This window comes from Calypte anna, chromosome 1 (assembly GCF_003957555.1).
Source record: "Calypte anna isolate BGI_N300 chromosome 1, bCalAnn1_v1.p, whole genome shotgun sequence".
Lineage (NCBI taxonomy): Eukaryota > Metazoa > Chordata > Aves > Apodiformes > Trochilidae > Calypte > Calypte anna.
The window spans coordinates 106976270-107000664 of NC_044244.1; the positions used below are offsets into that span (position 1 = coordinate 106976270).

The 24395-nt window shown below is 45.0% G+C and overlaps 3 protein-coding genes across 6 annotated transcripts; 2 read left to right on the top strand and 1 right to left on the bottom strand.

Moving 5' to 3' along the window:
* Positions 1-1467: 1467 nt before the first annotated feature.
* KCNE2 (potassium voltage-gated channel subfamily E regulatory subunit 2) lies at positions 1468-1845 on the top strand. The gene has a single exon (XM_008496651.1). The coding sequence runs from the start codon at positions 1468-1470 to the stop codon at positions 1843-1845; it is 378 nt and encodes a 125-aa protein (XP_008494873.1).
* A 2281-nt stretch (positions 1846-4126) lies between these two features.
* On the top strand, positions 4127-13006 carry SMIM11A (small integral membrane protein 11A). 4 transcript variants are annotated; one of them, XR_003988977.1, is made up of 6 exons: positions 4127-4230; positions 5248-5309; positions 9173-9284; positions 10872-11051; positions 11715-11756; positions 12812-13006. XR_003988977.1 is itself a non-coding variant. In XM_030469323.1 (5 exons), the coding sequence occupies exons 3-4, from the start codon at positions 9264-9266 to the stop codon at positions 11037-11039; spliced, it is 189 nt and encodes a 62-aa protein (XP_030325183.1). In that variant the 5' UTR covers positions 4128-4230; positions 5248-5309; positions 9173-9263; the 3' UTR covers positions 11040-11051; positions 12812-13006. The 4 variants fall into 4 exon arrangements, 3 of the variants coding, with proteins under 3 accessions (XP_030325183.1, XP_030325182.1, XP_008494872.1); XM_030469323.1 differs by lacking the exon at positions 11715-11756 and having other exon boundaries at positions 4128-4230; XM_008496650.2 differs by lacking the exons at positions 4127-4230; positions 5248-5309; positions 11715-11756 and adding an exon at positions 9032-9062.
* A 7785-nt stretch (positions 13007-20791) lies between these two features.
* On the bottom strand, positions 20792-21553 carry FAM243A (family with sequence similarity 243 member A). The gene has a single exon (XM_008496693.1). It carries the CDS (start codon positions 21551-21553, stop codon positions 20792-20794), a length of 762 nt encoding a protein of 253 aa, XP_008494915.1.
* Between the last annotated feature and the right edge of the window lie 2842 nt (positions 21554-24395).

Genomic DNA, 24395 nt, shown 5'->3' on the forward strand with positions numbered 1-24395 from the left:
ACAAACATAAAGAGTGGCATTTGGCATCTGACAGTATGACTGATGTAAGCTATCAGCCAATATTTAACTTTCTAGGTGAGATTAGATTTAGCATTAAATTTCACATACACATAAAGCATGCAGTACAAGGAACTTACTTAACAGATAATTGCTTATAGACCTGTGCAGGCTGGAGGCTATTTAACATTTAAGATAGCTCTGCTCCTTTCGAGAGTATCATTATCTTACTCAGTGGAGTTTTAAAAACCTGATTTTAACTGTGAATCTCATTAGAGAAGGATACAGGAAAGGTAAGTTTCTATTGGTAATATATTTCCTATTGAAAAAGCATAGTAATTTCTGCTCTGAATCAAAAAAAAAAGTAGAGAGATTTTACATGAAAAAAATGTCAAGGCAGTTTGTATTTGAAATTTCTTATACTGTCCTTACTTTCATTAGATTACTTTTATCCCCTGTGTTTGAGTCTGTATGAGTATATAGCTGCAGAGAGACCTATATGTATGTGTTCTTGCACCCATGCATTCTGTGTATGCAAGACTGTTCCGCGGACGTGGCTACTGCAAGGCTAGTCCAGCAGGGGAAGATTAATTGCTGAACTCAAGTTCTAAAGACACCATAATTTCTTATTAATTATGAAAATTCATCACCCCTTATTATAGGCTCATCATTGTGTTAAGACTGGACTGAGAGCTGTAAAGAGACTTTTTGTAGAAGCTCTGTCACATGTGAGGGGGCTTGGTTGACATGAAGTACCGAAGGAGGGGTGCTACCCAGAAGCATCAGACAGAAATCCTGTCCCAGACCCCTTGCTTTTTGCAGACTTGCAGGCTGCAATGCAGTCACAGCTCTTCTTTATGTTGGAAAGGCAGAGAAAGGAAGAGGCTTTTCTCAGAGCCTACACATCAGGGAAAGGCAGTGTGCCTTGACTCTATAATGAGGGCCCACGTTCACTGGATTCACCAAAGCATAGTTGGCTTTCCACCAACTGAAAGTGACTGGAACAAACTATGGATTCAAACTAGAGGAGGGAAGATTTAGATTTGATATTAGGAAGAAGTTCTTCACCATGAGGGTGGTGAGACACTGGAACAGGTTGCCCAGAGAGGTGGTGGAACCCCATCCCTGGAAGTTTTTAAGGCCAGGCTGGAGAGGGCTCTGAGCAACCTGATCTAGTGAGAGGTGTCCCTGCCCATGGCAGGGGCGTTGGAACTGGGTGATCTTAAAGGTCCCTTCCAGCCCTGAAAATTCTACAATTCTAACAAGAAGAATAAGACTTTACTTTGCATCTCTGAACACACTGAAAACTACTCATTGGGGATTTTCAGCTCATTTTAATTTGGTGCTACATTTTCACTGGACACCTGCAGGTGTTTATTATTTAATTTTCATAATGTGAACAAAAGAAACCAGCTGTCTTATTACAGATATTTGATTAAAGTATCATGTTGTCTTTAGTAACTGGCAAGGATGACTGAAATCCGAAACTTCACTTGGGCGGTGGAAGATATTTTCAAGGAAACCTTTCTCACTTACATGAACAGCTGGAGGAAAAACATGACAGAAGCAGCAGATAATTTGCAGGCCAAGGTTGAGGCCGAAAACTTTGACTACGTTATCCTTTATTTGATGGTGATGATTGGGATGTTCTCCTTCATTATTGTGGCAATTTTGGTGAGCACTGTGAAATCAAAGAGGCGAGAGCACTCCAATGACCCCTACCACCAGTACATCGTTGACGACTGGAACAAGAAGTATAAAAGCCAGGTCCTGAATCGAGAAGACCTCAAGTGTGTGATCCATGAAAACTTAGGTGCAAAGGACAAAACAAACCCTGAATCACCCTGACTTTTTGGAAACACCAGCAATGAGGAAATCATAAAGCCAGGTGCAGGGAACTCACTGGAATTACAGAGATATGAAAGTGTTCATTAAATTAACTGACAGGTCAATGTGGAACACAACACTGGGGAAACCAACATTACTGTTTCCCAGGAAGGCTTTGGCAAAGGTGGTTGGGGAAAACCCAAGAGAAACGCATGATTGTGCTTTGCTTTGGTATTCTGTTCAGGAAAATAAAACCAAGAGAATTAAAATGTTATAATTTTTTAGCATTTTTTAAATCCAGAAGCAGATTTGGATGTTCCCAGCTCATAACAACTGAATTAGTTGTCACAACTGCTGATTTAGATCTAAACTGTATGAATTAAGCCCATCATAAAAGAATAAAAAACGTGAAAGTGTAAAATTGAGTACCAAAATCTCCATCTATTGTCTGAAAAATGTTTTATGGTACGAATCATAGGAGGTAACATACCTACACACATTCAAACCATTTTTTAATTATTGGGCTCCCATTTTTATTTCATTATTAATTGGCAGCAAGAATTGACTCATGACAAGGACTGTTTTATAGCAGAAGAGCTGCTAAACTAGCAGTCTTATCCAGGAGCATGTTCTCGTTCTGCAGGGGAGCTTACAGAGCTTCATCATCTGTCCTGAAGTCTGTAGGTGGCCAACCTGTCTTCTATTGCTCCTTAGTTTTCCAGAGCAATCTGTTTTCCTTGGTATGCAAACTGGGTAATGGAGGTGCTGGATACATCTTATCAGCCAGGACTCTGCAAACCAGTGAGATTCTGTCTTGTGGCTTGCAGAGGAGGGGTTTCTACACCCACCTACCAAGGCTGTCCCATTGCTGTGATTCCTAAGTGTTTCCCATGTTGAGTACTTGTTTTCACTGGCTGGCAAATAGGTTTCCATGATGGTTTCTCTTCTCCTGTGCTGTTCTCCACCATGATGGCTCTCAGGGAATACTTACAAGCAGAAGTAGTGACACTTCTAGTATTAAAATGTGCTTCCTTTTGTAAGACTCTGGGTTTAGTTCCCAGTCATGTTGTCAGACTTAAATCACTTAAGTTGCTATACTGGCTGGCAGGCTGTCATGTGGGCTTCCTTGTTTTCAGAAACTTTTGGCTGAAACACTTCAGCCATGTCTAGTGCTGCATTTCCAACAACTTTGTCTTACTTGTGTTAAAAAGAAAGGGAAAAGGGCTTCTTTTTCTGGGAAGCTTTAGCTTGTTCTGGAGACTGGTCCTGAGATTTGGCACAGCAGCTGTTGCCATGCTCCAGATGTGCCTTTTGCTGGCACCATAAATAAACCTTTGCATCATCTAGTCAGTGAGCACCGGGAAAGGCTTGTCAGGTCCCAGCACAGCCATCTCTCCCCACCTGGCATGTTCCCCCTTACTCCACCTCTCCTGGGTGGCCTGTGTGTTTCTGTTGGCTCCTCAGCTCCTCTCAGGGGTGTGCTTCCCTTCTGAACGTGGGGCCTTCCTTACCCTTGGGGCCACCACACAGGTAAGGTGCTGCAGCAAGCAGGTGGAAGCTGCCAGGGCTACGGCCATGCTACAGTCAAAGAATCACAGAATGGTTTGGGTTCAAAGGGACCTTAAAGATCATCCACTTCGAACCCCCCTGCCATGGGTAGGGACACCTCCCACTAGACCATGCTGCTCCAAGCCCCATCCAACCTGGCCTTTCCCCTGTGCCAGGGTCTTACCACCCTCACAGTAAAGAATTTCTTCCTCATGTCTAACCATCTTCCAGTTTAAAGCCATTCCCCCTCACCCTGTCACTACATGGCCTTGTAAAAAGTCCCTCCCCAGCTTCCCTGTGGCCCGCTCAGGCACTGGAAGGCAGCCATAAGGTCTCTCTGGAGCCCTCTCTTCCCCAGGTTGAACCCCAACTCTCTCAAGCCTGTTCTGGCAGGACAGCTGCTCCAGCCCTCCAGCTCCCAGTCACGAAGAGCCCCTTTGGGCAAGAACAGCTGGAGGAGCACCCCGGCACACCTCGCCCACTAGCACCAGCACCCCAGCAGCTCTCCCACTCCCTCAGACCCTACTCCCCAATGCAACCCGGCGGCAACTCCCATCCCTGGCCCGGCCCTGCGGCTGCCGCGGATAGGAGCCCAACGTTGGACCGCTTTGCCCTCGAACCTACACTTCTGGGACATATGGGAAATGCGTTTTGGGTTTTTTTGTTTGTTTGTGTTTTTTTTTTTAAGACACAAGAGCCTACGTCCTGCACCAGCCTCGGGAAGCGGGTTTGCGGAGTTAAGCGCCCGCGGTGAGGCGAGGAGAGGCGGGCCCTGCCCCGCGGGGTCCTGTGCCGCTGCCGCTCCTGGGAGATGTAGTTTGTGGCGCCTCCCGCCCAGAGCCATGGCCGCCCCGTGAGGTAGGAGACGCGTTCCGCCGGGCCTTGCCCCACACCTCTGGCTGGCTCGGATGCCTGCGGTGCCGGGGCGGGAGGGCACGGCGGGGGCGGCGAGGCGAGATCGGGCAGGACCGGCGCGCTTCCTCCCCCCCCCCCACCACCCCTCACCTCCCCATCCAGCTCTGCCAGCACTGCTGCCCGCCCTCCGGCCCGCTCGTCTGCCTCCCAGCCCCACCACCCCCTGCCTCCTTCTGCCCTCCAGCCTACCCTGCCTTGTTTTCCTGCTCCTCCCGCCTGCCCTCCAGCCCTCCTCCCTGCACTCACACACCCACGCTAGCCCACTCCTTCCTTTGCCTCTACTCCCACCCCCATGGAGTCCTCCTTCCTGCCCACTCTGCGTGCCACCCTCCCTCTCTGCCCCGCTGCCCACCGGCCCTGCTTTCCCGACCCACGCACGGGCCGTGTTCCGACCCAGGAGGTGGCAGAATTCCCCTCGCTGGTAACCCCCAGCCTCCCCCCGCCACCTCTTAGGAGAGAGAGGGTGAAGCTGAAAAGCTGCCGGAGTGATGCTGGCTGGCTGGCTGGCTGGCTGGGAACCGCAGGCAGGCCTGATCCTGCCGTGCCCGGCATAGGCTGCCGGGATGTGTGCTTTGCTGCATATGAATCCGCCAGGTATTGTTGTTTTCTGAAGAAAAAAAATAAAAAGCAACTAAAGCCTGAAGTTATATTATGTTGAAAAAGTTGGGTTTTCTCAAGCAGGTGTGTGGTGCTGCAGGCAGCGGGAAAGTTGACCAGGAACCAGGGCAGAGCAAAGGTCAGAATGGAGGCAGGAGCGGCTGCCAGCCCAGCAGACCCTCCTAGGGCATTGGGGTGACAGCAAGCCAGGGCCTGCTGCTTGCAAGGAGCTTGGGATGTGACTTAAAGTTATGCCCCGGAGCCCATGGTGGAAGAGGCTGCTATGCCACTGACATTTTGGTTTTGATTTTAATCCAGCTGCTGTGATTGATAGATGCCGTCTACTCTTTTCTTGTTTCCCAGTGTTTGGAGCACATGAGGAGCTGCCAGAGGAATCACTAATATTTTCATTTCTCCTTCTTCAGGTATGAAGATCTTCTATCACTTAATGTTTTTCACATTCCCTGTTAGTTTAGGATTTTTTTTTATCAGTGGCACTAGTGTAAACTGAGTGATTAGACAGGTATTTTTATGAATCAGTGTCTTAACCTACCCACGCATGTAGGTTGTAAATATGCATGTGTCTGATATAATCACTATTTTAAGTGGCAGTGATTTGTGATGGACTCTTTGTCCTGCAGTTCTGGTTCACAGTTGCTTCCACTGTGTTTCTCTTCAGTCTTTGGGCTTTGCCATATTAGTATGTTTTGCCATGACCCAATAGTGTTTGTTTTTTTTTTCTTTTTTTGAGGAGGTGGAGGCTTATCTTGCAGATGCTAAGCCTGTTGCATGACACATGTAGTGGTGAATCCTCCAGTGACTATCCAGGTGGGAAGCTTGCATTTTGCTTCCTGAAATAGGTGCATTAAAGAAAGCAGCAATAAGGGACATTTGGAATGATACTCCTTTTCTAGAGCAAGACATACTCAGCCATCACTCCATTTCAGATGCAGTCATATAACCCTAGGGGCTTGCTGCTTTCTGATGCTCAGGACTTTTATAGCTTTTCACAAAGTAGGTAGAATGGAGATGCTCGGAAGTTGCCATTAGACAAAAGAATATCTTGAGTCCCATTTTGTTGACTAGATGGAGTTATTGGCAGGCTGTGTGAGACTTCCAGCCAGGACAACGGAAGTGGGTTGTGAGTATACAGATGCCTGTGTGGATGTTTTATGATGCTTGCAGGCCAGTCAATACTCTGCCACTGCATAAGTAAACAATGGTGTGAATGGCTGGGTTGTGATGCGGTTCCTGTGGTGGACTGGAGCTGTAATTCAGTGGCTGAGAGTCCTGGATTCAATTCTGTGCTCCACCACAGACTTCTCATCTGACTGGGGCCCAAGTCCTTTGTCTGGGGTGGTCTGTGTTGCACAACACAGCGTTGTACAGAGATCCTGGAAATGGTATCAGCTGAAGTCCAACTCTGGGACATGATGCAGCCCTCCCTGAGCACTTTAGCCCTGCCAAGGACATGAGCCTCTACACCAGCACTGGTGAACCTCTAATTGGTGACACTCTCTTCTCTGAACCCAGAAGACCTCACACCATTTGGAGTTAACAGAGGGTTGCTAGTACAGCATTGAGGTGTGCACTGTGGGCAGACTTTTCCTTTCCCATCTGCAGTAGATTGGTCTGCTTGACAGAGGAGGTCTGAGTGTAAATGGGTTAGTAATTGCAAGGTGCAATCACAGTGAAGAAGGCTACCAATATGTGATTATGGATCATCTGTCATGGAGTCTCTGGCAGGGCTTCAGGCAGAGCCAGATGCTCTTGTTGCCTTCTCACACGGCTCAACATGAGACCTCCTTGCTGTGGGTGAAAGTGATAGTGACCTTCTGTGAGGCCCAGTCTCCATTTACAGTAGCTGTGTTTGTTAAGGGAGCCTGCATTTTCCTGAGGAACGAACAATGCCTGACTGTAGATGTGTTCTGAGCTCCTATCTCTGCCTTATCTGCCTCTGAAAAGGCAAACATCAGCTATTCAGTTCCCTGCATGCTTTTAAGATACCACAACCTTGAAAGTACGGTGTCTGAGCTTTTTGGGTTTTAATTTATTACCTCAGTGCTAACAAATTGTTTTTTTCAAATGCGAAGTGAATTCTGCCTTTTTCTATCCTTTTGCTATTTTCTTCTCCCTGCCCCATGCCCAGCCTAGCCCGTTTTTCAGCTGGGGTTTCAGCTGTATTTAATAAGATACGGATCAAAATGGAGACTGAAAATGTGAAGAGGCGAAATGGGGAGAAGTGTTTGACCACCAGAGGCTGATGGCACAGGATGTGGGAATGCAACATGGAGAGAGAGGGGTGGCTTCTCCTCTCAGTTCTAACATCAGGAGACAGTGTGAGGATAGACCATCAGAGGTGTGAACTCTCACGGGAAGCATTTTGGATCAAAACACCATGCTTCAGAACAAAGGGAGATTTTCTTTACATCCTGTCCTTTGTGACTTCAGTGAAGCTACTCTTGGTGGATACACAGTTCAGACAGGTTCAGGCTCATCTTAGCAAAGCAGAAATATTACAGAAGTGTGCTGAATGCTTAAATAATTGTCTGGTAACAAAGAGCAGGAGTGCACTCTGTGTTTCACATTGGACGCTGCTTCTCATTGGTGGGACAATACCCTGCAATCACACCCCACAGATGGGCTCACGTAACATTTGCTGAGTCTAAAACTTTTTCTGTGTGTAAAAAAAATCACCAAAAGCCCATTTTCAGCATCATATGTCAGATGTAGCCTCTTTGAATGGCTGAATTCTTGCTTTTTTATAATATGTTGCAAAATTAATTCTGACTGAAGCACAGGATTTACAGCAATTTAGAAGAGTGAGGACTGTGTCTGATGAAGCCCTTGCCTAAGTCAGCATTTTAAGTTGAGGACACCCCATTTGGACAGTGCAGGCACTTCAGATAAGGCCAGACTTGTCTAAGATGGGTTTTACTGGTAAGCACATAGCCATCTGAACCATGCACTGAGAGCCACATTCTGCTCTGAGGGGGGAATTTTGCTTTGACAGTCTCACAGAGGACTTCAAATCTTAATGTTCACTGAATTCTGGAGCAAGCATCAGAAGTTGAAATGCCTTTTTTTTTTTTTTTTTTTTTTTTTTGCGGTGAAATACTACAGACTCATTAGTTCACAGCTGCCCTGACATTTTTTCAACAGGAGATCAGAGCTGCACAACTCAGGATCTCAACAGAGCAAACAACAGAGCAAATACTTGAGTGACAAACAAGTTTGCCATGCTGCTGCTTTAGTGTAGTTCAGTCTTGGTAACAGAGATCTCCAGTGTCTCTCTGTGGGGACATTTCCAGAGTGGTCTCTGCAGGGTGAAGATTTTGCAGCTCAGGGAAAAGAAGAGGACCCTGTAGCTGGACCAATAAGGGCATCTGTGAAGAAGCTGACTGAGCAGTGCAGGAGATGGAAGAACATTTGCTTGACTCTTTGTTTCTGAAAAAAGGTCAGCAGCAGCTATTGTGGTGTAGTGGTGGTTTCTTCAGCTCAGCTGCTGGTGAAGGTTAGGACTGAGCTGTAGGGCTTCCCCCTGCTTTTCCAAAGTGATTCTTGTTACACATAAAAGAAACACCTCAAGGGGGTTAGGCAGGGAAATGTGCTGAATTTAAAACCCCACAGCTGAAACAATGGTGTTGGTACAAGCAAGCAGAGAGCAGAGGTCAGTGCTGTGGCAGAGAGTAGAGGTCAGTGTTGTGGCAGTGTGGTGCAGCCTTCAGCATCTCCTTGGGCATTTCTCAGCCCTGCAGCTCAGCTCTGGAAGGTACAATGCCTGCTGTGTGGAGACTTAAATTTATTGGTAAATGAGAACTGGTTTGTTATATTAGATGCTAGGATTCATTAGGCATTCAGGCTCTGAGCAGGGCAGGTGGGCTTCAAAACCTCAAGACAGCTCTTTGGGGTGCATGTCTGTTGGCTGCATCTCAGACGTCAGTGAGTTGGTGTGATGTGCACTCGTGTCAAGCTCTCCAGAGCAGGCAGCCTTGTTTTTTTGGGTCTGGCAACTGCTGGGATCTGTTTCCTGTGGTGGAAGTGCAGCCTCTGCTCTGCGCAAGCGTGGCACCTGCTTCAGGCCTGTCAGATCCCTGTCCTTCAGCAACACAGATGTTGCTCCTGTCACTCAGCTCCATAAAGGTCCATGTAGGTCATTCCTGAACCGTGTGGCACTGGTAATGCTGGCAGCCACTGTGCAGTAGATGAGCTTGTCAGAAAGCTGCAGGGTGGACGTGCTGCGCAGGAACAGACTGGCTAATTCCTTTTTAATTTCCATTTTTGCAAGATGCTCCTGCCCAGGTCTGTGCCTGTAGAAGTGTGACGCTCCTCGGTGCTGGGTGCTGCCTGCGGTGGGACAGTGTAATCACGCAGCCAAGATGGTGGCATTTAACTGGAAGGTGAGGATGTTCCATATCCATTAGACAGTGAATTTCTGCTCTTTCAAGCAGATGCATGCAAGATACGGTTGGGTGGGTCCTCTGTTTAAAGATGGTTTCCTTCCCTAGGTGAAGGTTGTCTACCCTCTCTGCACCTCAGGGACAGAGGATTCATTGTTGTTGTCCTTTCTGGCCATACACGCTTGCACCTTGCACCTGCTGTTGGGGCCTCACACTTTAGACCTGAGTGTAGCTCTGCTGTCCTCTAGTCCTCCTGGATTTCCTCTTTCAAGGCTTTTCTCTGGCTGATCTGTCCTCCTTTCTCTTCTCCACTGTCTTCCAGAATATTTGGGTCATAAGCACTCTGCAGGATAGATGTGTAAGGCACACAAATCTTTGGGCAAGTGCTTCATCATGCATTAACACTTTTAACATGTTTAATCAAGCTATTTTTCAAGAAAACAGTGATAACTGCAAGCCTTGGATTTACCTTTTTGGTGTTGCAGAGCTGTGGTTTAAAGAGATTGACACTTCTAATATGTGGGGAGGTTGATGATGGGCTTTGGCAAAATTAGAAGGAAGTCTAATGTCAAAGGTAACATGCAGCTTGTAGAGATCAGTGTTATAAAAGCCCCCACTTGAGCCTCTGATTTGTGTATTCTAAGGAGACAAACTAATGGTGTATTGATACAGGGGTTTTTTTTGTTGTTGTTGTTTTTAAATCAGTAGTTTGACAGTGGCCAAGCAGCTTTTTGAGGTGCTGAAAGGTCTGCTAAGGGTACAATAGGGTTCTGAGAGGCTTGCCAAGGGAGAGCTGGCACTGTGAACCTTCAGTGCACCACTGGACCCATCCTGCTGGCCAGGTGGCTGTGGAACAGTGTGCTGGGAACTTCACGTGCCTTCAATATTCTTCTGCAATTGATATCACTCACTATACTGTTCTTGTTATAATTGTGTTCTGAGTTCACATTGTTACCCATTTTCTTTTTATTTACCACTCCACGTACACATAGAGTAGCATGCTTTTATAACATTGAAATATGTTGTGCAATTTCAGTGGCTCCAGGCATTAAAAACTCCTGAAACTGAATTCTTGCAGGTTGCGGAGTTTTAAAAAATTTTCTTCCAGTTTAAAGGCCTTTATCATACCTTCTAGATGTGGGAAAGTTAATTGCAGAACTACATGGAAATTTTTAGGAGCACAGAAATGTCTTTGGGGATCACATCTATAAGCTGATATACACAGATCCATCACCTGTGGGAAAATCCTTTAGAAGCTTTTCCACTTTTATAGTTGTTCTAATATATTTGGTCCTTCCCCTTTTTCAGCTCTAGATAGTGCTAATATTCCATTTGCTGTATAGCAAGAAAAAGCAACAAAGACCTTTTCAAAGAGGCTTTATTTCCAAACTTGAGTGAACTTGGTTTTGTCCTTTTCCCTAGATGCTGATCTGCCTAGTGTAAAGTTTCCTACAGACAAAAAATCATGAACAGAGGAGCCTTACCATTGCTTTGAGTGATGCTTTAGAAAGCTCTATAGCATTTCTGTAGATTAATTTTTAATTGTCCAAGTGTTCCAGTAACTGCTTACATTGTTTTGCATTTCAGGCTTTGGAGAATTTCCCATTGCTGATGTACATTTTGGCAGCTAAAACATTGATTCTTTGCTTAGCATTTGCTGGAGTAAAAATGTACCAGAGCAAAAAAATTGAAGAAAAACTGAAGAGGGAACGTGAAAAGAAGTTGAAAACAGAAGTAGAAAAGAAGGATGATTGAAGAGTCTCTCAGGTATAGAATTTGTTCCACATCCCATTGTCTAGTAATGGCATTGACATATTAAATCCATTATGTTTTGGCTTGGGTACGTTTGAATTGTGCAATCAGGACTATCACCATTACCTGAGTTCTTGGAATATTTGTCTCCTGCAATGCTTCAGCACATTAGCACCCCCACATCATGCCCATTCTTTGTAAAAACTGCAGATGCCACCAGAAGATTTGGCAGCCATGTTTCATGATTTGGGAGATCTCAGCATAGTGTTCCTTCTCTGCTCTTAATCCCTCTTACACTCAGCCAATTGCACAGGAAATCCTGATATGTAGTGAGGTGGTTAAATTGGCAAAAAGTGCATAAGAGGCACAACAGACTGGATGATGCTGTCAGACATCTTGATCATAGGTCACATATTTAAGATAGAAAAGAATAAGTCATTCCATGTTAGTTAAATACACAACAGGTTGTAGATAGTTTAGCTGGAAGTGCCAAATCTCATGCTATGGAACTTCCCAGGGTAATAGAAATGCTACAGATTGTGCTATGTAGCATCCACCAATTAGACTTCACTGAGAAGAATTGACATCTTTCCTCATGAAAGAGCAAAATTAACAAAAATTTCTTAGTTTTGTGTTTTCATTCCTTGTGTACTGCATTTCTTCCCACTGTTTTCAAAGTTCAAGCAATCACTGTCTTACTGGATCAAAGCCATTAGCAAAGTGAGTGCTGATTAATGTTAATTATATTCCCTGACTTGTTTGGTATGTGATTTTTATATCAGTACATTTCACATCTATCTCTTCTGCAGCAAAATGGGAATTCTATTCCTGCCTGCCCTTTGTAAGCTCAGTGGGAGTTTGATGTGATATTACTCTTTGTTAAACTAAAAAACTTACTTTCCCCTTTTGAGATCATCACCTCACATACATGCAGAGAGTTTCAGTTTTTAGAAATGTTTACTGGTTTTGACTTTAAACCTTATCACTGTTTTATTTCATGCAACAGGATTTGGAAATTCTGACTAGAAATGAGGTCCTGGAAATAACCAGGGGAATGGAATGGTTCATTTGCATAGGAAAAATAAGAAAACAAAAGATGTTTTCCAGTCTCCTGTTTACATCAGATTTAGGACTTGTCTCTAGGCAGAGTGTGGCCATTTTAAACTCTTGTTTTGAATCAGTTTAGCTAGCCACTGGAAATCTGTGAGAACACTTCTTTCCATTTTTGCAAAATAACTCAGACAGAGCAAATTATCTGAAGTTTTATATCCTAACAGCTGAGAGATGGGCTGCCCTGGAAGGGAGCAAAACCTGCTGCTTGTAATGAGCAGACCATACCATGCTGTGTGGGCAGCACTGAGTCCTGGGGAGTTCTGCCTTGCAGAGTCAGGATTGCTGTGCCAGTGTAATGAGCTTACCCTGCAAGGCCCCTGTGTCCAGCATGTGAACTGACTTTTTTTGAATGATGTTGAATGATTGGCATTAAATCTTTTCTGACTTTTCAGAAAATACCCTGCTAGCCCAGTCACCCCATGTTGCCCGGCAGAGGCCCAGTCCTTTCCAAATTCTGCCATCTCTCAGACTGTCTGCTATGTCTTTCTATAATGGGACTGAGAGGTGAGGTGAATTCTCCTACCCTAAAATTGTTCCCCAGTGTCAGCACTGCAGAGCTGTGATTATCTCTGGTTGCAGCTTGCCACATGGGCAGGCAGATCTATCCCATGCTGCCAGCATATAATGCCTGCTGTTCTCACTGCTGTTCCCCCACCCTGCAGATTTCCTGACACTTGGCAGCTTGCATTGGATTCCTTTCCTGGGAGAACGAAGCCTTCCTGTAGATGAAGGATGTGTCAAAGGAATAAAATTCAAGAGTCTCATTCGCTTAAACTGTATCTCAACTTTTTATACATACAGCAGAATGTCTAAGCTTCTATTTATGCAATAAAAAACCCTTTGTAAAAAAAGAGAAAAAAGCAATGGCCTTGGTTACTGCTTAATCAAATGCTACAGTCAGAGCTGCAGGGGAGGCAGTTTTTAAAGATTAGCTGCAAGGGGGTGGCTGGTTTTAAAGAGAAAAACACTCTGAGTCCTTCATAGGTGTGTGCAGGGTTCATGGACAGACAGCAGGGATTGAGGAAGAGCTCTGTGCAACTACCTCAGAGCAACTGCTTCCTGCAGGGGTGTAAATCTGAGACTTGTGGGCCGTTTATTGAACAAATGCAGGATGGGAGCTTTTCCTGACAGGTCTTTTTCAAGCTACTTCCCATATTCCCATACTTAGGCCTTCCTTAGTCATAGAAATCACAGTGTCAGTGTGAAAACCTTTGAGGAATTTTCATGCTAGAAGCTTTCTTAACATTATTTTGCTATGTGCAATATCTGAGAGTTATGTGTGGCTCTCCATTTTACTACTTGACCTATGAAGCACAGGGGGTTTTCATTAGCTGTTCTGCATGTACAGTAACACTAAATCCTGGAAGATAAGGTAACTTGGTCACGGTAGGTTAACCAACAGAGCAGACTTGTTTCCCAGAAACAAAGGCTGAGGCATGTGTAGCAGTGTCAAGAGGAACGTTTGCCTTCACACTTCCGAGATCCTTTTGTCTTCTGGAAGTTAGGCTGAAGCTGGAATCTGACAGTGGAGAGAGGAGAAGAGGAAGGAGGAGAGGTTGGAGAAGCCGTGAGAGCCCAGCAGGATGTGGGAGACCTTTGGGATGTCTCACTCCTGCCCTCTCCCTGCAGCTGCTGGCTGAGGTGCCTGCTGGGATCACACCAGCTCACAGCACCTCTGCATCCTTCTCTGAAGCCTTACCTAGCTGAGTTTGTGTGCAGCTCATATGGCTGATGGTCAGAGAGCTCTGGCTGTGCTGGAGTTACTCCCCAGTCATTTTTAAATTTTTGCTATTCATGCCATCACCTTGATGTCTGGTAAACGTAAGTCTTGGAGAAACCTGTTCCTGGGATAGAGCAGTATCGTGGCCACAGCAGCCTCAGGACTGCCAGGCTAGGGCATTCCTACTGGCACTGAAAACCAGCAGCTTCCCTCTACTGCCTCAGTAGTCACCTGTATGCAAAGGTGGAGTTGTATGATAATTTTATTAAATGGCCCTGCAGTGTTCAGTGACAACAGGCTCTGCTAACCACCTCCATTAAACAGCTATTGAGGGAAACACACCAAGGTACTTAGCTAAGCCACACGCCCAAACTTTTAACACAAAATTGCCAAGCCTGTGTAGTGTCCACTAGCTTCAAAAGTAAGCAGTGTCTTGGCTCCGTGCAGTCACTGGCTGCCTTTGGATATTAGCCCCAATCTAGATTTTTATAGACTCTCAACCAAAAGTAGGTATGTCTAGCCTCATGGTAATAACTAGCTTTTTTTTCTGTTTTAAACTGATGGCAGAGCTATAGGAGTCTTTTTTGTCCGGGACTTGAACAAGGGAGAAAGCAGCTGTGAGAAGTCTCTTCAGAAGTCCTTCCCATCACCATGTTTTCCTCTACAGCCAAATCAGAAAGCTTCTTTGTACGTGTAAGACTTTGCATCTGGCCAAACCTGGCTGCTTTTTTCCTTAGCTTTGGCAATGATAACCCCCTGGTGCTTGTGATGAGTGTCACAGCAGGCTGATGTTCTAGAATTTCCAAGATAAGAAGACATCTTACCATTCCCAAATCTGAACCAATATCTGTTCTCTGACAGCAGGGTAGAGGTTTGATCTCTCCTATCACTGGATAGATTACAGCAGATTTTTTTTACCCTTGGACACCCTATGTGCTGCACTTGCAGCCATAAACAAGAAAATATGCTGACACTGGGGGGAGACAGCAGCTCAGATTTCTTTCTGTTTCTTAATCAGAAACCTGCTGGGGACAGTCGAAGTTTGGTTTGTTACTGAAAGAAGGGTTATGTGATTAGTCCTGGTAAGTTTGAAATAGAGAATTCAATTTGATTGTGTTTCTGCAAGTGAGAGGAGGCAGCAAGGATGAAGTGCTCAGTGTGGATTCAGTGTGTGTGGCCAGGCAGCAGGGACAGAATCCTCTTGTAGATGTTTCCATCTCAGAAATTGAGCCAGGTCACACTCTTCTGGTGCCTACAGAACTACAGAGTTTCACCTTTTCAACTGCTGCATAAAATTATTCATGTCAATACAAGCATTCATGTTGTAGGGACAGGCAACTTAACATTATGCAGTACCTCACTTGCACAGGTCTTCCACTATTGGATTTGTCATTGTCACCAGTGCCAAGTGTTGAAGACTGAGAAAATAAAAGGATTGCTGGATTTTAAACTTCCGGGGTTTGTACCTTTGGGCTTACTTTTACTGACATGAAGGCCACATGTTTTTAATCAAAAACCAAAATCCTTGTGTAGTAATAAAGAAAGGAGCTACTGGGATTTTAATGGGGAAAAAAAATAAACTCTGACAAGTTCTGAAATTACATAAGTGGCTGCTGGAATAGGTCTCTTCTAGCCTGAAGAAGCTCAGTGGCTGTGGGGTATGTGCAGTCCTGATAGTGAAAAACAAATGAAGCAGCTTGCATAATAGCAGGACTATTTTCTCATTATCCACTTTAGACTTCGTTGAAATTAACTCAGCTTGATTTCAGCACCAATGAAGGATTTTAATCTGATAGGCCACAAGAGTTTTTTACCAGAGACGGAAGAACAATGGTGCTGGAAGAAGGCAGGGCTCACTGAGGGATTGCTCTTGAGTTAACTGTGTTGCAAGTCAGGTAGCTAAGTATTTTCCAGGTCTTCCAAGAGCATCACATACAAGCAAATATTCCAAACATCTCGTTCCTCAGTTTTTTTCTTGGGTGATCATCAGTGCCAGCTGTTCTGTCTTGCTTTTCTCAGTAAAGGCACTGCAAATGTTCTGCCTGGGGTAGAGTCCTTCATTGTTCTCCTTGATCCCAGCTCTAACCTGTGACACTGTCTCAGCACCTCTGCCCACCTGCTGACTATCAACACCCCGGCCTCAACTCTGTCCAAAGAGGAGCACTGCAGCAGACTCTCACAGTCCCTTCTCCACCTCTGACATAGGAGAAACAAATAAACAAAGCAGCTGAAACAGAGCTCCGCTGTTTCAGACTTCACCAGTTCTTCACAGGTTTTGCAAAATGGCTTCAAAAGGTACATCAGCTTTCTGCATCCTCTCCCTATTTACTGGAGCCCACAAGAAGAACATGGACCTGTTGGAGTGAGACCAGAGGAGGGACACAAAGATGACCATAGGGCTGGAGCAGCTCTGCTATGAAGACAGACTGAGGGAGCTGGAGTTGTTTAGACTTGAGGAGAGAAAGCTCTGGGGAAACCTTCCAGTACCTGAAGGGGACCTACAGGAAAGCTGAGGAGGGACTTTTTACAAGTCCGTGTAGTGAAAGAACAAAGGGCAATGGCTTTAAATTGGAAGAGGGTAAACTTAGGACAGACATTAGGAAGGAATTCTTCACTCTTCAATGTTAGGGTGGTGACACTCTGTAACAGGTTTCCCAGGGAGGTTGTGGCTGCTCCTTCCCTGGAAGAAGGGAAGAACTTGATGATGCCTAAGGTGCCTTCCAATCCAAAACATTACATGATTCTATGAATAACTGTCTGTTAACCTCAGCTATCAAGTTGAGATTAGTGAGGAGCTGAGAGACTTGACATGAAGGAGCTGACCAGGCTGTGACAGTCTTGTGTCTGACATGGTCCTGAGCACATGGAAAACAAACAAATGTACAGCAAATGAGTGTGTGGAGACAGATCAGGTAAAGTTTCTAAAACCTGAGTTTATGTTTTCCCTCTGCACCTGTGCCAAAAGCCATTTTCAGAGGTGCTGGTTCAAAGTGGCTACCTGGTTTGGGGACACGGAGGTGGATGGATGTTTATGCATAATCCATGTCACTACACAGTTTAGCTTTGGCTTTTGAAGCTAGTTTGTCTTAGCTACTGGAGCAAGCCCAACATATCAGCTGGGCTCAGCTGGAACTTGATTGGCATATGTGTGTGCCAATCTTGGGGACAATCACCTGGCCCTTCTCCAGCTGATAACAGAAATAACCAGTAGTTGCCAGAAAACACATACCCATGGAATGGATTTCTCATATGTTCCTATGGAGAAAAAGTTTGCTTGGGCACAAATAACTGAGTAGGCATGTATTCATGCATATCTCCATATGGCATCAATTTCTCCTACTCTGAATCTTGGGAGAGAGCTATTGAAAATGTCTGTTTGTACCAGCATCAGAGGCTGTACCTCACCAAGAGACTGTACCCAGTCTATTCAAAGGCTCTTGAGATGGATGTCACAGAGAGGAGAATGTATATAGCTGCATCCCGTTGATCACCAGAAACACAGCATGAGTGATTATCCCTTTTTATTAGTCTCTTTTTTTCCTTGGACTTCCCCATCTTGGTTGATTTTGCTCTCCAATGCCTCAGTTTCTGGTGTGGCACTTTCCTAGGTCTGTGGCTTTTTAAATTTGTTTTTGACTCATATTGCTGTGTCCTACATTTTAACTGATTTTCAAGCTTAGTGTTTCTCATTGATTTGAAGCTTAGATCTAGCCAACAAGAAACACCAGACACGGACAGTTAAGTGCCATTTGAGCCATATGAATTATTCTGGCCCTTACGTGTTTTTGTTTTCTAAAACAGTTTTCTTTGCATTTTTTACACAGAATATTGTTCCTGCCTCCTTCCTCCTTACCTCTGCATTTCTCCCCATGCCTCCTCCACTTGGTTGCTGCAGAGGGAAACTTCAAGGTACAAGTTCTCAGAGACAGAGTCTGGGCTTTGAGCAATGTTGGTTGCCTTTCCACTACCTGTCCAGCCTAGTCCTCAGGCATGGCACAAAATGGACCCCACTCTGTCTGCTCCATCACAGAAGCTCACACTTTGTATCCCATCATTACATCCATCCCTGGCTTGGGCCTCTGTAAGCTCTTGCCCCAGGCACATTTGTCCTGTCTGTAACCTGGATTGCAGCACACTGGCAGGATAGAGAACTTGAAAATAGGGGGAAAAAATGTGTTGAGCCTGTCATTACAGGCCTGCTCTGTGAGCTGGGGGAAAATATTTTTTTTTCATGAAGACAGGACTTGGAAAAGCATTTAGAAGAAAATAGCTAATGAGACATCATGAAAATTCAGGTGATTTGCATTCCGGTTAGCTTAGAGCAGAGAGACATCTGTTATAGATACTTCATCAACATACACATTTGCATCTGCCTCTCCTCTCTATGCAAAGATATTTTAATCATTTTATTCGAGTGGTGCATTTCAGAGAAAATCCTGAGTGGGAACAAAGAGATTTGCTTTGAAATCTTGCAATAGGTCAAGTGTACTGAGCCTCACTACTACAAGAGCTATTGCTCACAAGCCTAATAAAATTATAGGTATTTAAAATCCTACCAAGAAGATATTAGACTCATACAGGCTATTTCAAGTGCTCTTGAATAAGATGCATGCTATTTGGTAACATCCTCCTATTAGCTTGTTTAGTCATATGTTAAAGGAATTGCTTGTCATCCTAAATTACCAGTTGAGTCAGAACTGTATGAGCCACAATATTTTTCTTCGGTACAAAGGTTTACAACATTTTGTAGAAAACATGGGTAGTAATTACCCTTCTGCAGTAGAAAAGCAGGAGGGAGGAAGAACGAAGACAACTCATCACAGGCGATTTTATATAAAATACCAAAGTTCATTTGATTTCAAACTTGGTACTTTTTCCTGCCCTCAGGATTCTGTACACATTAAATAGGACTGGATAAAAAAGTTTCGCCAGCCCTCAACCTCCCAGCAGGAGGCTAGGAAGAGTGAAGGTGTTTAGCAAGGCTTTCCCAGCCCTCTGCAGGGAAAGGGTGTTTTTCCCTCACTCTCTGGGAGATGTGGCACTAAACACTTCCTCTTTCCTCATGTTTGTTCCCATGAAACCCTTCATGGAGGCTTCACTCTCGTTTTACTGAAGAATACACAACAGGAAAGGCAGATGAATTCCTGTGACACAAACTACTTCCTTTTGGTACTTCCTCATTACTAAATGGATGGAAAGAAGGGGATTCTGTACCTGGTCCCATGGACTCCACTGAGAATTAGGGATGGCAGAAGACACACCCAGCCAATGAAGAAGTGTTGTAACGGGGCCCAAAACCCACAACTGCGTAAGCTTTGGCAGCACAGACTGGTGCGGCTGAACTGGGGACAGCCTCTTGCTTCTCCCCAGTGGTATAATGCAGTGTCATCAGGTGCAGGTAAACACTCACTGAGGACACGGGGTGTGCATCATTTGTTTCTTAAGACAACCAAGCTGCTGTGCAATTACTGCCTATCCTTGTGGCACAGAGGCACTGGGCCTATTTCTTTCCTCATGCTGATTTCACACCACTTCATAGCCATGGATATTTAATGGGGCAATTGCAGCTCCAAGCTAGTGTAACACGATGTTCTGGGCCATAATACCAAGACAATAAAAACATTCCTGCCCTTCTCCCCTTTTCTCCCCATTCTTTCTTCCTCGCATGCGAAGTACCTAATTTTCCATTCTCTGCAACATCTGTATTTGTAAAAACTGAGCAGATGTTTTTGCTGATGAATATGAAGCTGAGAAAAGATGCTTATTTTCCTCTGAACATTCACATCTCAGCTGTAGAGAACTGTGTGGAATCCATATGCGTGAATTCTTCTGAGGGTAGATGAGGCTCCCTTTTGTACATATCTCTCTGCCACACCAAATTACAATGCTCTTTTAGATGGTTTCCACACACAGAAGAAAAACGGCACAGTTTTTCCTCAGTGTATTCAAATGTTTTAGTAAACCTGTGAATCATCTCATAACGTACTTCTTTTATGTTCTTACATTCTTAGTTCTCTTAGAAATACACAATAAACACATACTCAGTAATGAGCAGCTTTGAGAATGCAAATTGGAAGATGCTTTCAGAAAGCCAAAAAAGTGTTCAATTAAGTCAAAACAAGTGCTGTTAAGAAATATGGTTTTACATCACTCATAAAAATTCTCTTGAACGCAGTTCCATGAGAAATCATTACATCTCAGTAATCAATGTCACAGTAAAGAAAATCTCCACTGATGAGTGCCAGAGACCAGACTTTTCATGCTTTAAAACCTTAACCAATTACTCAGGTCAGGCTTCATAAAGGAACTTCCCTTTTAGAAAGATTTCTACTACTTGTCACTGAAATGTTTATCACTGTTGGATAAGACCACTGTTGGAAGCACTGTACTTGGTGTAATGGACCACTGAGCTCATAGCAGGTGTTGACATGTATTTTATGGGAAAGTCATGTTAAATTCTTTGGACTTCCTTAGGCCGTGGGCTCTGGTGCCAGTCACAGTCCAGTAGATTCCCTGCTGAGGAGCAGATCTCCCATTTGGCTCAAAGACAGAATTCCTTTTGCAGCCCAGTCTTTCTTGAAATAGCAGGCAGTAACACCTGTGGCATGGTCTCATGACCCCCATGACAGGCATTTATGAAGAAGCCTGGCTAAGTTGGATCTTAGGCATGCTTTGGGCCCTTTTTGTGATAAGGCAAACTAACTGTCCCTTGGTGGTGCAAACATTGCACATATTAACCTAGACCTGGAATACACATAAAATGAAACATTTGGACTTTAAATTATGTCTTTTATTAGCACTGTTGACATGTGTTTCTTTGGGTTTACACCCTTATAAGGAAAGGGCTCAGCAGAGATGGAGCAAGGTAACTCATTCAGTACCAACCACAAAACATTTGAGGTCTGACTGCAGGAAGAAGTTCTTAAGAAAGTGTGTCAAGGTAGTAGTTCTCCCATCTCTTCACCCTGTTAATCACTGCTTTCCATTTGTTTGGAGTCATAGTCTCAATTCCTTTAACAATCAAGTCACTAAAGAGGATACACCTATAGGAGTGGGTCCTCTCAATAGACCTCAAGGCAAAGTCCTGCCTGTTGTTTATAATAAACCATTTCAAAGAAGACCAGGCGACATCCATAGGATAGAGATAGCTGTAAGATGAAGGCACAACAAGAAGCTCGTGGCCATTTGCTCTAGCAACTTCAGGGCAACACTTAATGCCAGACATGGAGATCACTGGTGGGACTGGTGGCAGAGTTCCCATTTCTGGCTCCTGGCTCTCTGTTCCCCTCACATGCGTCAGCTGCGATTTATCCTTTGCCACAATTACACAGTTTCCATAGGAGACGGTCAGAGTATCACACAACTCCTTAAAGACACCGTTCTGCTCTTGGATAGGCAGATCAACTCTTAATAGCAGCTTATACCTCCAGGGCACCCACCCTTGGCTACTGCCAGCATGAATAAGTGTCCATACTGGCCAGCGCTGGCTGGTCTCCTTGTCTTTTTTTTCTCCTGTTATAAGACTTTCTGGAATTTCTGTTTCTCCTAAAAATATGGTGTTGAAACCATTAAGCTGAAGTTTCCTCAGAGCTCTTAAGTATTGCAGGCACTGTCTCTTTGAAGTGGCATCAAAGTAGTCCCTGTGAATTATGTGCTTGAGAAGTGGATTAACGAAGCGCTGCATGCTGGTGTCTCGAGGCTCCTGAAGGGTGTTGGCAGAGCTCACAATGCACCCGTTGCCTGGTGTTACCCAGCAGTGTCACACCCAGACAGCATCAGCAGGGACCTCCAGGTGGCTGACCAAAAGGCATCTTGGATACAATGGTCCCACCAGGCTGGGGAGGCTGCACCTGTACTGGAGAGGCTTCAACTGAGTCTGCAACTGTGCTTCTAGTCAGGACAGTGCTTGTCTTGAATGTTGTGGTTCCTGGGTGAAATGAAGGTCAGAGCAGAAGGCTGGACAGATACCACCCTGCTGCCATGGCAACTCAAATGGGGAGCACCAGAAGAGGTGGTAAATTGAGGGTTGCATCTGGTCTGGGGAGATAGGAACAGTCAGGGGAAGATGTGTGCCTTGTGTGTGCAAGCATGAGTGTGTGCACGGGCTCTCTGAGGACAGCACAGGGTCAGAGGAGGAAGGCTTTGGAGCAGCAGAAAGTGAGGACTGTTTTGACCTGTCTGGTTTCTTACCTGTCCCTCCTCCCTACAGGTGCACACACAGAATTTTACTGCAGGAACAAGGTTGTCAGTACAAGACTGTTCAACTGCTCACACCTAGCTGTACCTACAGGGCTGGGAGGGAAGGCTGGCAACATCATCAGCCTGCCAGTTGAGGCTGAACAGCACAAATGTGTCAGTCATTGGTGACAGCACACATTTCTTTGCCCACCTCTGAAACTAAGATACCTCAAAAACCATGTCATCCCCTCTGTAAGCAGTTTTTCTTTGTCCTAATGCAGTAGGGAACTGTGTGAAGTCAAAAAATGTCTCAAGATGAACATGGCCAGTGGGCTCTAACTTAGGTGTCTGGCTGCTGTACTTGCTGACTTAGATGAGTGATGGGACACATGGTGTAGCATCATCAAATGGAGATCAGAAGTCTGCAAATTTGATGTAAGAGGAAGAATATGGCCCCAGAAAGAGGCCTATAAGGTTTGTTAGTCAGATATAAAATGATGGCAAATTCAGACTGCATACATACAAAGGAAAATCCTTGAATATACAGTTCATATTCATATGTTAATACAACATAAAATAATATTGATTCATCTCTATTAGCTTTTTCCACTGTTCTATACCTTTCTCTTTCAGTGTTAGCTTTTGTCCTTAATAAATGTATACCAATAAATGTATACACTGAGTTAGGGACTTCATTGTTCAAGAACTGGATGTAAAATGTGAAAAAGAACTACCTGTAAAGGAATCTTTCCTTAATTTTTCTTTGTGCTTGTGATAAGCATCCCACTCATGACACCCACTGGAATGGCAAATCATATTCCCTGTTACTTAAATTGAAGATATCACTTCCTTGTCTTCTCTCCAGAAAGAATTTACTTATTCGTGCCTGAGCTGGAGCATGCCATTCTTGAGAGAGACACAAAAATGGGCACATTGCTTTTGTTACTCTTGCTGTATAGCTACCTCTGACTGTGAACAGACACCAGTAGGAAGCAAGTCAGGGGAACAACTTTGGTTGCAGCCAGGTAGTGTTTCCAGGTATAAAAGTGAGGCAGGCTTTCGCCTCTCCTTGCCATTCCTCTCCTCCTACTCCTTGAGGCCTCCTGGCCATACCAGGCTAAAGATGCTCCAGCTGCCTGCCTGGTCCCTCTCAGCCCCTTCCCTGTCACCAGTGGCAGCTCCATGCTGCTGTCCCCCCCCATGGGATGCCCATGAGCTGCAGGCAGTGATGCCTGGCACCCTGGGGGTGCACAAGACTGCTCTGTGAGGTGATCCAAAGCACAGCAGCAGCAGCAGCAGTCAGGAGATGTATTTCAAATGAGCACAGTCTTCTTCTGAACTGGGCCACACATGTAGGTACTGCTGGGGTTTCTGAGGACAGTCAGGCTTGAAGCTCCTCAGTTTTCACCTCCTATAGTGAACAGTGTGCTCTGTCAGTCCAGGCTTTTGTGATTTTGCACCATCAAGAAATTTGTGATTTTGCAGCTGGGTGACAGAGACAGCCATAGAGCTGCAGGCTGAGTGCCTGCCTGTGCTCCCATGTGCCGATGAAGGGACTCAGCAAGGTGGATGCAGGAGGTGCAAACCAACCTTTCTGCTTTCTGAGCCTTTAGGCATGGGCAAGGTCTGTATCACTGGATTGTGGTACTGACCCAGGAGGATGTGGTGATCCCCTTCTGCTGTCAAGTGGCATCACTGTGCTTGCATCTCTGGATGGGCCTGGCTCCTTCAGTCCCTATGAACTGGTATGAGCCTAACTGGTTATGAAAATGCCAGTGATAAGGCAGCTGATATGTAGGGAGATGGGAGGGATTGGCTGCTTTCATGTCCTTTCAGAGTAACTATTTCAGAAGCGAATTCTCCTCTGTCCCATTTAAATATATATATATATAAACCAACTTATAACCTGCTTTAAAAAAATTATCCATGGTTCCATCATCTCCACATAATTTAACATAAGGCACCAGACTAAGATACAAAAAAATGTATTTTATTTTCCCTGATCCCTTTAGCTTGCTCTGTCACTTTTTTGTCTCTTTTCCCTCCCACCCCATGTCTACCAAGGCAGCAAGCATCTTGGGGGAAGGACCTTTCCTCCTTTTTTAATTTTAGACTTCTGACTTTCCCTTGAGAGGCCACACAGTGCAGGATCTCTGGGCATAGTCCCTGCCTCACAGGTGCATTCAGGATCTGGGAAATGGTACTTCTGATCTCACTCTTATCCTCCAGCCATTGCACCAGTGTCTCCTGCTCTTGTCCTACTGCCCCACCACTCAGACCTCTCACTGGCAGCAGTGCCCTGAAGGTTGAGGTCTGGACATCAGCACTGGACCAACCTGTAGTGCTCC